At 64.4% G+C, this 12,796-nt stretch overlaps 1 protein-coding gene across 7 annotated transcripts in view; it reads left to right on the top strand.

The window, feature by feature from the left end:
- Positions 1-12,551, top strand: part of PRDM16 (PR/SET domain 16) — a 296,392-nt gene extending 283,841 nt beyond the window's left edge. For 6 of the 7 annotated variants that reach the window (XM_046005154.1, XM_046005163.1, XM_046005134.1 and 3 more), the window contains 5 exons: positions 3,752-3,921; positions 4,176-4,350; positions 8,368-8,604; positions 9,406-9,580; positions 10,749-12,551. In XM_046005154.1, the coding sequence (XP_045861110.1) occupies positions 3,752-3,921; positions 4,176-4,350; positions 8,368-8,604; positions 9,406-9,580; positions 10,749-10,883 (892 nt within the window). In that variant the 3' untranslated portion in view covers positions 10,884-12,551. The remainder of the gene's footprint in view (positions 1-3,751; positions 3,922-4,175; positions 4,351-8,367; positions 8,605-9,405; positions 9,581-10,748) is intronic. The other variant, XM_046005171.1, reaches the window with a different exon arrangement.
- Positions 12,552-12,796: the final 245 nt, after the last annotated feature.

The raw sequence follows: 12,796 nt of genomic DNA, 5'->3' as shown, positions 1-12,796 counted from the left end.
GGCAGAGGAAGGACGGACTTGGTCTGGCCTCCCGCCTGAAGTGAGAGCCGCCTTCTGGACAGTGTTGCGTGCGGGAGCCCCCAGAGGGTCGAACTGTGTGTATAGAAGGATTTAAAGACCACTGATTTCTTCGGCTCCCTCCAATCCGTGAGTTTCGGCTTGCGTAACAATAATTGCTTTGAAAGTTTGCGTTGCAAATCCTGACTTTATCTGGCTCCTGGCAGCCCTGAGATGGGGAGTACCGTGCTTGTGACTTCTGCCTTCCGGCTCACTTGGGTCACTGGAAGAATTTAAATGGGAAGAAGAAAGTTCGCCGCCCGTCATCCGCCCGTCCATCCACAGAAACCGGCCGTCCCGGGGACAGGCCCCACCAAAGGGGAAAGCCCCCACCCCAGGGGAGGCCGACTGGCCGCGCCTGCTGCCTGCCTCTGAGCTCGGCCCCGGGCCGACCCCACCTGTGCCGTGCCACGTGCGCCCCTGAGGCCCCTCGCCAGCGGGCTGTAGGGTGACAGTCAGACCAGACAGCGCGGGACCCTCTTCCTTTTCCATCCTTGCCTGAAATGACCTGAAATTGCCCAGAATGTCTTCCAAAGCCCTGATTCCAGGCGAGAAAGACCCTTCCATGTGACGGACGGTTTGCTTCCTGGAGAGAAGGTCGACTCTCCTGCCAGGCCCAGTGTCCTCGGCTGACAGCTTCTCCAGCTTAGAGATCCTGGCCTCAGGCCGGGAGACACGGTGCAGTTCAACACACTCAGTCCCTAACGCTGGGGCAGGGAGGGCTTGCTACGGTGTGGGCTGGACGGACAGAAAACCGGCCTCGGCCATGAGGGGGCTGCTTCTCGCCGCCTTCCTGGAGGCCACGCCCGGGGTCCCTCCAGGACGCTCCTTGGCGGGGCCGTGGCCAGGCTCTGGACACGTGGCTTTGCGGGCTGGCCTCCGTGCTCCTGCGGAATGTGAGGTTCTGACTTTGGGGACACACAACTCACCCTCCGCAGCTCGTTTCCTCCCCGTGAGCGAGGCCCCATTCCCCTTCCTCTGGTGGCCCAAACCTGTCCCCCTGCTTTTCTAGTTCTGTTTTTCAGGGCTGGATTTCAAAAATCTCTTTTCTTCCCTTGCCCTGCACTCCCTGGGACAGCTGGTGTGGCCCGACTGGGTCCCGGGGAGGACGCTGAGCCCTCCCCGCCCTGTGCTGGCCATCCCCCCCTTCCCTGGCTTCCCTGGGGGGCCGGGGGGGGGCTCGGTCACTACAAGGTCCTCTCAAGGCCCTCAGCTGCCAGCACGGCCGGCCACTCCCCGTCGCAGAGACCGCAGTGCCGTGCCGTTTCTCGCAACGAGACATAAATTTCCCTGGCTGCTTGTCAGCGTATTTACGACGCAAATCCCAGCTGCTCTGAGAACTTGGCTCCCGGAAGCCCGGGCTCACTGCTCCCCTAAGTCTCAAATGGGCTTCTTGGTCTGGGCCATTGATTTAGATCAGGACCGGGAAAGGGCCACACTCCCGTCTCTGTGGGAGCAAAGTGAACGTGCGGCTCCTCCTGCCCCCGTCCAGCCCCACGGAGATTGGAAAGAGAACCGTATTTCTGGTCACAGGAAACAACCCTGTGCAACCCGTCTCCTACTCAGGCCTCCAGCCATTCCGAGCCCCTGCAGCACTGTTAGGTGGAACCTGTCAAACCCTCCTGGCTTCCCAAAGAAACACATGCGCAGTGCGCCTGAGCCCGTGTGTGCATGGGCCCCGGGGAGGCCCGTTCCCTGGGCAGGGGGCGAGCACCCAGACCGGCTTGGCCTTGCACTTGGTCCTTCCTGAGCGATCGCCGTGAGGGGCAGGACGGTCGCTTGGAGCCTGACACCACGGGGGGCAAGGATCTGTCCGGGACAGAGCAAGACGGTGCATCCTGGGACCTAGCAGCCCTCCGTTCTGGCCCCTCGTGTGGGGGAGCACCGGGCCGCCGGGTTAGCCCAGCACCGCTGACCCCACCGTGTGGAGGCTCCCTGGATGGCAGTGCTCGCTGGGTCTGAGAACGTCGGGAGCCGTGGGAAGAGAGGCCATGACCAAAACCCCAGGCTCCGGGGGCTGGAAGCGGCGTCACCAGGCCCAGGCGGGGCAGGGCCGAGCACACAAAAGGCGGAGGGTCGCTCAGGAGGAGATGGGAGCGCTGGCCCAGGCTGCTCCTGACAAGATCTCAGACGCTCCTGGCCCCCGGCTGCAGCCAAGGAGCTCCGGAAACTGAACGAGAGAGTGGGAGACCCGGGCCCCCTAGCAGGGGCCGCCCTGTTCTCTGTGAGCCCATCGTCAGCCCCCCGGGGATGAGGCAGGACATCGGCCGCCCCTCGGGGCAGAGAAACTTGGCTTCTGGCCCAGCGCTTACAGCCCTGGGGGCCCCGCCTCACGCAGGCCTGCTGGCCCGGCCCGACACCGCCCTGGGGCACGGCTCCGGACCTGGGTTCTGCACAGCAGCAGTCGGTGTGGGGGGCCTCCGGTGGGGACGCCCCGCCGCCCGGTCAGCACCCTGCGGGGTGCACCCTGCAGGGACCTGCTCCAGCCCGCCTGCCTCCTGTCCCGTTGCAGGAGCGCATTTGGGCCTGTGGGCCCCTGACGGCCAGTGAAGCCGCCCCTCGAGGGCTGAAGCCCAGATGCACACACACAACACATGTGTGCACGTGTGCGTGGGCCCGGACACAGCTGAGGCAGGCGCTCAGAGCCCGGGGAGCCGCGCCAGGAGGCCGTGGGGCCTCGGCTCCGAGCTCCGCCACCAGGAGGTGCTGGCACCCGGCGAGGCCATGCAGGCCCGGGGGTGCAGACCTGTGCTGGGCTCCCCGCCCCCCCGCAGCCGCAGGCCCGCGCTCTCCAGTTCTGGCTTCTTGGTGCCGACGGGTCCCTGCACTGGGAGGCCAGCCTCCCTCTCCCGCCGGGGCTGCGACGGGTCGTGAAGGCCGCGCCCCCGCAAGGCCCCACACCCGGCGGGCACGGCTCCCGCGCAGATGTCCTGTGGACACGCCTGAAGCTGTTGGAGGAAGGAGCGTCTTTTTCCAATTTTCCCGAATGCACGGCTGGCGGTCACCTTCCAAACGGGAGCGTAGGAATGACGGGACCTCGAGGCGCGCGGTGCCCTCGCCCAAAGGCTGTGGTCGTTTGTCGTCCTTGGGACAACGGCGCCCTGATGGGTGGCGAGACGGGAGTCCCCGCACCACCTTCCGGGGAGTTCAGACGCTGAAGAAGGCCTGGGGCAGCCCCCGAGCCCCCATGAGTTGGCAAGCTGCAGCTCGAGGACCCACTGAAAGGCGTCCAGGTCCCAGGCAGCGGTCCCCACGCAGGGCGGGGGCCTCTCTGTCAGGGAGGAACATTACCGGGAGCAGGTCTCCTCCCTGGGGGCTGTGGGCTCCGGGGACACTCCCCAGGGTCTTTCCATGGTGCATCGCCGCCCCCTTGAGGCCGCTGGGGGCATGTGTCTTCGGACAGGGCCTCGGAGCCCGATGGGACCCGACGCAGACGCGGGAGACTGCAGACCCAGGGGCGCAGCCGGAGGGTCCCCTGCAGCAGCACCTGGCCTGTCCACCCGCCTCCTTCACGTCGGGGGCGGAGGACCGCTTCTTCCTGCCGCTTCGGGGCTCGGCGGGCTCAGCCTGCCACCCTGGGGCCGCAGCGCCCTGGGAAAGGGGGTGGGGGCAGCGGGGTCTTGGCCAGGCTACGAGGGGGCGCTGAGCCCCCAGGCCAGGGTTCGGGCTGCTCTGAGACGCGTGTGTTCTCCAGGTGTAAGTACTGTGACCGCTCCTTCAGCATCTCCTCCAACCTCCAGCGGCACGTGCGCAACATCCACAACAAGGAGAAGCCTTTCCGGTGCCCCCTCTGCAGCCGCTGCTTCGGGCAGCAGACCAACCTCGACCGGCACCTCAAGAAGCATGAGCACGAACACGCCCCAGGTGCGGCCCCGCGCCACGATGGGGGGGCGGAGCTACATCGGGAGGAGATGTCAGGTGGAAGTGGGGGCAGACGGAGGGGGATGGGGACACGGGAGAGGGGAGCAGGGGGGAGGGGGAAGACGGCGGGGATGGGGAGACGGGACTGTAGGGGAAAGCCAGGGGAGGCGAGGGGAGAGGAGAGGGGAGCGGGAGGCCAGGGGAGGGGAGGGAGGGACGAGGGGAGCGAGGCGTGGCCTGCTCTGACGCCCCCACAGTGAGCCAGCACTCCGGCGTCCTCACGAACCACCTAGGGACCGGTGCCTCCTCCCCCACCTCCGAGTCCGACAACCACGCACTTTTAGACGAGAAAGAAGACTCCTATTTCTCCGAAATCAGAAACTTTATTGCCAACAGTGAGATGAACCAAGCATCCACACGGACGGACAAACGGTAAGAAATCAATTCCGGACCCTGAGAAGGCCTAGATCCAGAGCCCACCCGCGTGGCCACACCCAGAGGAGCACCTCCGCCAGCACTGGCCCCCAGGGTGCCCCAGACAGGGACCGGGGCCGCGGCGGGGGGAGCCTGATGGGCATCCATCTGTCCCCGGCTCTGCCACCTGCAAGTGGCCCGGCGGGGGTGGGGTGCAGCGCTCCAGCAGGTCCCACCCCCACCACCCCGCCTCCAAGTCTGGGTCTGGGCGGGAGAGCAGAGTACGCATCCTGACCAAGGACAGGGGTGGCCCGGGTGCCGCTCCCACGCGTTGGCCTGGTTGGGGGTGGACGTCGACGGTGGGCGGCAAAGTGCGGACCAGCCGAGGGCTCCCGCCGTGAACCCTGCTGCGGTCTGAGAGTCCAGACAATCTCCATTTAACCCGAGGCACCACACGTGCACACGAGACCACACAGGGATGCACTCAGGTACACACGGGCACGTGCGAGAAGCCACAGGCGTGCACACGCATGCGCACACACCCATACACAGACGTGTGTGCACAAAACCATGTGTGCACAGAGGCATGCACTGGCATGTGTGTTCACAAATCCACACGTGTGCGCATGCACACACGTGTACACACACAGGAAACCACGCGTGCGTGTACAGGCGTGCGCGCGCACACACGCACACGGACAATTGCACACGGTGACTTGAAAACGGCCGAATCCACATTCAAGGCGGAGAAGTATTCTGCACAACCCTGGATCCCAAGGCTCAGCCAGGGAGGGGCATTTCCTCTGGGGGCCCGCGGGGGGAGGCGCTTCAGACCCCCCAGAAGACACTCCCCTGGGTGAGCGCTGGTGCCAGACCAGCGGGCCGAGAACCAGAGGCTCCAAACAGCAAGAAGCCTTGGGGAGCAATCGCCTAATTCGCAGTGGAAAACTGAGCCCAGCGAAGGTGGGGGCTTTGCTCCAGCCACCAAGCCAGGCCCGGAACCCAAGAGCCAGAGCCCAGCCCTTCGACAGATCTGTGCACCGCAGCACCCCCCCGGCCCCGCCGCACCCCGCTCCATGCCCACCACCTCCAGCGAGGAAGGAGGGGTCTCAGCACACCCGGCTCCCTCCGGGACAGGCCGTGTCTTCGGTACTCCTAGAGGACAGGGCGGGGGCTCGGGGAAGGCTTGTTGAATTTATAAGTGAACGTGGCATTTGGACTTTGTCTGGGGCCATCACATCCTAAGTCGTGCTCCCCCCGGAAGGTGATCTTACCTGCCGGCCAGGTAGCGCCTGGGGTGGGCTCCAAGGAGGGGGTGCTGGGAGAGGCTGGCTGCAGGCCACCTCCCAGAGCCTGAGCCCTGCTCGGCAGTGGGGATTCCGGTCCGGGTGCCACCTCGCCTGCTCTGCTGTGGACAGAGCTCCCCGTCCATCCGAAGCCGCCGGCATGCATGCGATGGTGTCGCGGGAACCTAGATCCCCGCCCCTTGCGGGGGGCATGGAGCCTGCATTCAGAGAAAGTCACAGATGTGAAGACCCGGCTGCCAGGCCTTATCAGAGCCCCGCAGACGGGCAATAAGACACAACCAGGCTGTTGAACACCATCCTTTGAACCAAGACTCCCTACATCCAGGACAGAGGCCAGTGAAGAACCTACAAGCATTTGCCAACAGCGTCCCCCACAGGGAGCACGGTCCTCCCGGAGCACCAGCGAGGCCCTCACGCTCGCGCCCAGGTGGCAGGTGCGGCTCTCGGCCGTGAGGAAGAGGACGCCTCGCCAGGAAACCCGCTAGGACAGTGGGAAGAGGACACCGCCCCACCCTGACCTTCGCCGCGGAGCATCTCACTCGGGCTTTCCCGACAGCCCCTGGTGGCAGTTCAGACAGAGGACACCGGCCCCAGATCTTTCGGGAAGCCCCAGGGCAGAGCCGGCCACAAACCCAGGTCCTCGGATGGCCGGTCCCCCGAGGCCTTGTCCTAGGTGCTGGGGAGCCTCCAGGAGATGCCCCGCGTCATGGCCGGGAGCGAGAACCACAGTCACGGGTGACATGAATCCGTCTGAGTGGAGTGGTGAGATGTCTGGGGCCGGTGTTGACCTTATCCAGCTCCCGTCTCAACCGGTTTCCTTCTGCCGACCGTCAAGGAGAACTTAGGGACAGGCAGGCTTCCTGGTCCTATAACCCCTTTAACATCTGGGCTGAATTTTGTCCCCCACCAAATCCTAACCCCTAGTACATCAGAACAAGGCCTTATTTGGAAAGAGGATCTTTAGGGATATAGTTGGTTAAGACGAGGTCATCGGGGTGGCCCTCAACCCCACACGATGTCCTGAGGGGAGAGCGGGACACCGACCACAAGCAGGGAGGCACGGAAAGATGGCGCAGAGCTGGAGCGATGCGGAGAAGCCTGTCCCCGGGAGCGCCGAGGACCACCAGCCCGGGCCAGCGGCTGCGGCCTCAGAAGGAAGCGGGCCCGCCGGTGCCTGGGTCTCGGACTCCAGCCTCCAGATCCAGATTCGGGAAGAGACGGGTTCCTGGGGTTGACGCAGCGGCCCTGGGACGTCACGTGCTGCTGGCGGCTGTTTGGGGACAGCCGTGCAAGTGCTCTCTCTGCCTGATCCTCCCCGGCCTGCCGGGCTCCACCCTCCGTCCCTGCCGCCCCTCCCCAGGCACCCCTGCTTGATGCAGGCCTCCTGCCAGTGGGCAGATCGGCCGTGGGGGCCGCGCTCCCGGCTCCCGGAAGGGCTCGTGTGTAGACCCGCACAGTGCCCTTGGGTTCGATTAAACCTGCAGGGGGCTGCCTGGGGAACGTAACCCGTGCCCTCCCAAGTCAGCCACCTGTGCTGTCCATCCCGTCTGCGGCGTAGGGGTGTTCCCAGGTCACCACGAGGGCACGGGCTCTGGCCTGCAAGTCGCCCAGTGGAAAGCCAGAGAGGGGCAGCTCCCTGGTCCCGGCCCGTGCCCCTGGGCTCCAGGGCCCTTGGCGGTGAGCAGACTTGTTCCGGCGACAGCACGGGTGACCGAGGAGAGAAGCGTCGGGCAGGGTTCTGCCCGTCTGGGATAGCAGGTCACCTGTCAACGTCTGTATTTGCTCTGCAAAAGGCAAAGAGGGAAGACAAGGATGGCTGAGAGCCTGGCCACCAGGGGCGTCCGTGGCCGGCCTGTCTGCGAAAGCCACTAGGTCTGGAGGCCGGTGCTCACTCGGAAAGGCTCCCCGCTCTGCCTCGACGCCGAGAGCAGGACTCCTGTCTCCCCCGACAGCCACGGACAGATGTCTGTGGGCCGTGCGAGGTCAGGAGGAACGGGTGCCCAGATGTGGGCTCAGGAGGTGTGCGCCTGCCCTCCCGGTGCCCCCCACCTGCGCGCTGTACACCTGCCCAGTGGTCCTCCGGCAAGCAGCATTTCCTGGAGCAACAAGAAGGCTCGCCCTCACTCAGCTTGGACTCTTGCCTTTTAAAAACGAGGACCCAGAGTGGAAACGTCTCGGCCAGCTGGAGTGACCCCGAGGGAAGTGAGGTGGGGCCTGGCCTCCAGGAGAGAAGCCGCCAGTCTCTGAAGCAGACCCTTCTGGGCAGGCCCCCCCGGCTGAGAGCGGCCCAGCCCTCGTGCTGCGACACCCCGGGGTGCCGGACCTCCCAGCTAGAGAAGGGACCCGTCACTCTGGGTGGCCAGCGTCCCTACGTCTTTGTGGCTGGCCAGGAGGAGTGAGGACACCCCTTGTGCAGTGCCCAACCCCAGCTCCAGCACCTAAGAACCCCTGCCCACCTGACTGGTACTGGCTTCCTCCCCCACACGCACACCCGGGATCCCTGGTGGCCAGTGTCCCCTCTGGCATCGCAGGAGGCCTGCTGCTGAGGCCCCTACCCGCCACGCCCTCAGTGGGTGCCCTTCTCTCCTTGACCCACTTGACAGGGGCGGCGGCCAAGGCCGTGACCAGGAACGCAGACTCTCTTCACAGAGGGTGAGGGGAGAGCCGGCTGGAGCCCAGTTGCAGGCCTTTCGGGGTCCGAGACCAACTCCCTCCCCTGTCGCTTCAGGCCAGAGGCCCAGGACCTGGACAGCGGCTCCCAATGTCCAGGCCTGGCCAGCGGGAAGCCGGAGGACGCCGAGGAGGAGGAGGAGGAGGAGCTGGAGGAGGAGGACGATGACAGTCTGGCGGGGAAGTCCCAGGGTGACACCGTGTCCCCCACGCCGGAGCCCCAGGGCACCTACGAGGATGAGGAGGACGAGGAGCCGCCCACCTCCCTGGCCGTGGGCTTCGAGCACACCCGAAGGTGGGGACTGGCCCTCCGTGGGGGCGGGGCTGACGCCTGAGCGACACGAGGGCAGCCTCACCCTCAAACCACCCAGGACCCCACCACCCCCGAGTGGGCTCACCCCCCTTCCCAGCAGGCATCTCCACCGCGGGAGGGGGGCCCTCCACACGCAGGCCCAGCTGAGCCCCGGCCTGAGGAAGGGGGTCACGGCCCAGCCCACCTCCCAGAGGCTCGCTCACTAGCGGAGGCCGAGCGTGGGAGGGAGCGGGTCCTGCCGCCCCAGGGTCTCTAGTGGTGCGCCTGGGCAGTGACGTCCGGCCCCGAGCCACGCTGTGCAGAGCAGGGGTGAGCACAGCTTGGATGCGGCCGGCCGGGGCCCTTGCCCGCGTGGCCCGACTGCCCCCCGCCTACATCTGGCACCGGGGGTGCCCCCGCGTTCCAGACCGTCCTGGGGAGAGCCCTGCAGATCCGGGAGGCCTGAGCTCCAGGAAGGCCAATCACCGCTGTCCCCGGGTTCCCGGGAGTCCCAGCCCCTCCAGAGCCGCCTCCAGACCCGTCCTCTGCTCCCTGGGCCCCGGGCGCCCCGCCTGCTGCTCGCGACGTGTGTGCGCGCACTCACCACCTGCCACGCCCCTCTGTCCGTCCCACTCTTGCATCCATGTGGCTTCCGTCCAGGTGTCCGTGTGTCTGTGTGTCCGTGTCCTTGTGCATGTGGCTCGTGGAGATGCCGGGGCGTGCATGCCGGCACGGAGCCCGCCGTGGGGCGTCAGAGGCCCGACCGGCTGACGCCAGGCCCCCTCTCCCCGGTCATTGGCGCAGGTGTGCTCAGGAGCGGCCGGGCGGTCTGTTGGCTTTGGAGCCGATGCCGACTTTTGGGAAGGGGCTGGACCTCCGCAGAGCTGCTGAGGAAGCATTTGAAGTTAAGGATGTGCTTAATGCCACCCTAGGTTCTGAGGCCCTAAAGCAGACACTGTACAGGCAGGCTAAGAACCAGGTAGGTACCCAGCAGAGCCCCCCACCCCAGCACCCCCAGGCTGGAGGGCAGGTCGTGGCCATGCCTCCTTCGCTGGTGGCTGGTGCCTGGGGCACAGCAGGACCACAGTCCCCAGGGCCATTGCATCAGCTAGAGAGACACCCAACTTACCGCTACTTCCCCGCAAGCAGGGGTGGGGCAGGGAGAGACTGAGACAGGCGAATGTGAGCCAGGTGCTCACGGGGACGTGGGTCACTGTGCTCTCGTCCGCCGTGGCAGGCATCCATGGGCAGCTGTCCAGCCGGGAAGCTGTGTGGGCCTCCCTCCCTCTCTGATTCGAGCAAGCCTGACTGGTGGCCCAGCCTTCTCTTAAAGGCAGCTGTCCATCATGCGGTCACTAATTCCCACCTGGAGCTGTGACAGGGTCAGCGAGAGCACCCAGGTGGGCCTCGACCCCATTCCTTAGTGCAAGTGGCCACAGGGCCCTGCTTCCGGCTTCCATCCTTCTGGAGGGGCAGGGACTCAGGTCAGCCCACCCCAAGTCTCAGCAAAAATCGTCTGCGTGTCTGTCTTTGTCTTTTACTAATCCTGTCCCGAGTGTAAGCCCGGGTGGGAGGAGGGTTGGCCTTTCCCCCACCCCGCTCTGCTCTGACTAGAGCCCCAGGTCCCGTGGCCTCGTGCCCTGTGGCTCCACGGAGTAGCCGTGCTCCCTCCTCTGGGCTCAGCTCAGACGGGCCAAGCATCCGATTCCCTGGGTAGCTGCGTGCTGTCTCCACGTCTGTCCAGTCGGGCAGCCCCCGGGCCCACCAGATAGGGACGGCCTCTTATGGACGACCAGGATTCCCAGGGCCCTCGCAAAAGTGGGGGAGGGGCAGAGAGATGACTGCGGGGGAAGCAGCAGGGGAGACCCCGTGCATGGAGGCCAGGACCACGGTACCTCGTCGCTCTGCACGGGAGCCCCGCCGACCTGTGCGCAGCCCCCAGCCCCAGCGCCGAACGCATCTTCCTCTTCCGGGCCCTAGGGGAGACTCCGGCCTTTCCCCTCCCAGTCTGGATCTGGGCAAGACTGAGCCCAGCCTGAGGCAGTGGGGGGCCAGGAAGGGCCAGCCTGGGATCTCGGAACCCCAACTCACCTGTCTGTCCTGTGTGTGTGTGTGTGTGTGTGTGTGTGTGTCTTCTCCCCGGCCAGGCGTATGCAATGATGCTGTCCCTTTCCGAGGACGCTCCTCTCCACACCTCCTCCCAGAGCCCTCTGGATGCTTGGTTGAACATCACAGGAGCCACGCCGGAGTCTGGAGCCTTTAACCCCATCAACCACCTCTGACGGGCCCAGGAGGGGCCGGGGTCAGAGTCCAAGAAGGGCGACCTCAGGGCCCCATCATCCCCACAGACATCCCAGCTGTGGAAAATGGAGAAAGGAGCCTCGGGGAGCGGCGTGGCCTGGGCCAGAGAGACCCCCCCGCCCCGTCACCTGCGTCGACCAGTCCTCAGCGTCCGTCCCCCTACACACACCATGGCTCAGCTCTAACTTTTCCAGTGAAAACTCAGAACCCAGGAGTCCCTGAGCCGTCCTGGAGGCCCACCGTCCAAGAATTGGTCTTAAGAACAGCGTTCCGGAAGGGTACAGCGCAAGGCCAGCCACGTGCCGCTCCCGGCAGCGGCCTCACAGGACCGACCCGTGGGTGAGGGCAGGGTTTGAACCCCAGACTGAATGAAGGCAGCGGCCCCTGGGACACCCGCGCGGTGTCTCAGGAAGGACCAGACAGATGCGGGTGTGCTCTTCAAAGGGAGATCGCCCACACGATTTTTTTATAACGAGAATTACAGGAGTAACCCTTTTGGTAATCTTATTGACGACAGAGTCTATTTAAGCATGTGGTTTTAAAAATAGACAGTATTTTTCAAAAAAAAATCGAAAGATGACTTGCAAATTGTTTTTTAAAAGTAATTTTGCATTGCTTTGAAATCTCCGCTTCTTTGCAAACCCGAACCTGCCCGGAAACTGTACTGTGTCTGGGCGTGTTCTTTATACTGTAGATAACGGAGACGTTTTCTATCCCCGACCATATTTGTAAAGCCAACGGGATCCTGGGCGACCCCGCGCAGAACTGCGGGGCCCGGGACCCCGCCTGTGAGCAGTTTCAAACTGTCCGGTGGAATTCTTAGACATGGTGTCCTGGGCTGGCCCAAGGCTGCGAGAAAGGCCTGTCGCCCGTGTCCCACGTGTGCGGCATGGGATTCATGCTCGTGGCCCCCGCCAAGACCCCCCAATTGTATGGGGGAGGTGAGAGCGATGGCTCCGGTCCCCCGAGCAGAGGTGGCCTGGGCTCCCGATGCTTCTCCCGGCAGGGTCCGCACATCAGCCACACCCGTGCGGCCCCCGACGGCCGCTCTGGGTCTCCAGCAGCCCCCCCCCCGTCAGATGGACAAGGGGAAGGAAGCAGGCGTCCCCCCCAAACCCGAGGCCTCCGTGGGGTGTGCACTGCGGCTCCCCTGCCCCAGGCTGCCGGGCTCTCTGCCTGCATGAGACTCCGGCTCCGGGACACAAGGGCCGCCTCCACTCCTTGGTGGGCCAGACCAGCTCCAGACCGCAGGGCCGGCCGGACGCCACCTGCTCGGGCCAGGTCTGCCTCTCTGCGCGGATGTGGGCTTTAAATTATTCCCATAGGGGCCAATTTCAAATCATCATTTTTTTTCCCTGATGGAATTACCTTAATCTGTATATAACTTGTAATTTTTTCTAATTCATTTCTTTTCTTATTTTATTTCTTCCTTAACAGTATTTTGGCATTAGACATTCTTATTGTGAAGAAATGATGTTAATATAAGTATCTAGTGAGGGACCAAAACCGTGTATAAGTGTCGTGTGATCGAGAACCAGGGAGTGGGGAGGTTTTTACTGTGCCAAATACCCCCGCGCCCCCGACGGATCCTGCTGCCCGTTTCCAGACAATCACGTGTTTTTGTTAAATTAGAGTTTCAGTTACATTCACATTTAAGACAAGTGTTCTATTTATTTCTTTTATTGTTTGGGAGGAAAAAAGAAGAGTGTCCCAACAGGAAGAGAAAAAGATCGTCCAAGTTGCCCTTAAGAAGGTAGATGCAAACGGTAGGGGCACGGGGCGCCAGGGGCGGGGCTCGGACGGTGCGCGAGCCCTGGGCGCTGGCCCGGGGCAGCAGCCGGGTCGGAGCCGCTGTGTGCCTGGGGCCGGCCGCGCCAGGCCCGCGACAATCGTG

Source organism: Meles meles, chromosome 1 (assembly GCF_922984935.1).
Source record: "Meles meles chromosome 1, mMelMel3.1 paternal haplotype, whole genome shotgun sequence".
NCBI lineage: Eukaryota > Metazoa > Chordata > Mammalia > Carnivora > Mustelidae > Meles > Meles meles.
Note: the sequence above shows the minus strand (reverse complement) of the source record. Positions and strands in the feature narration are given on the sequence as shown.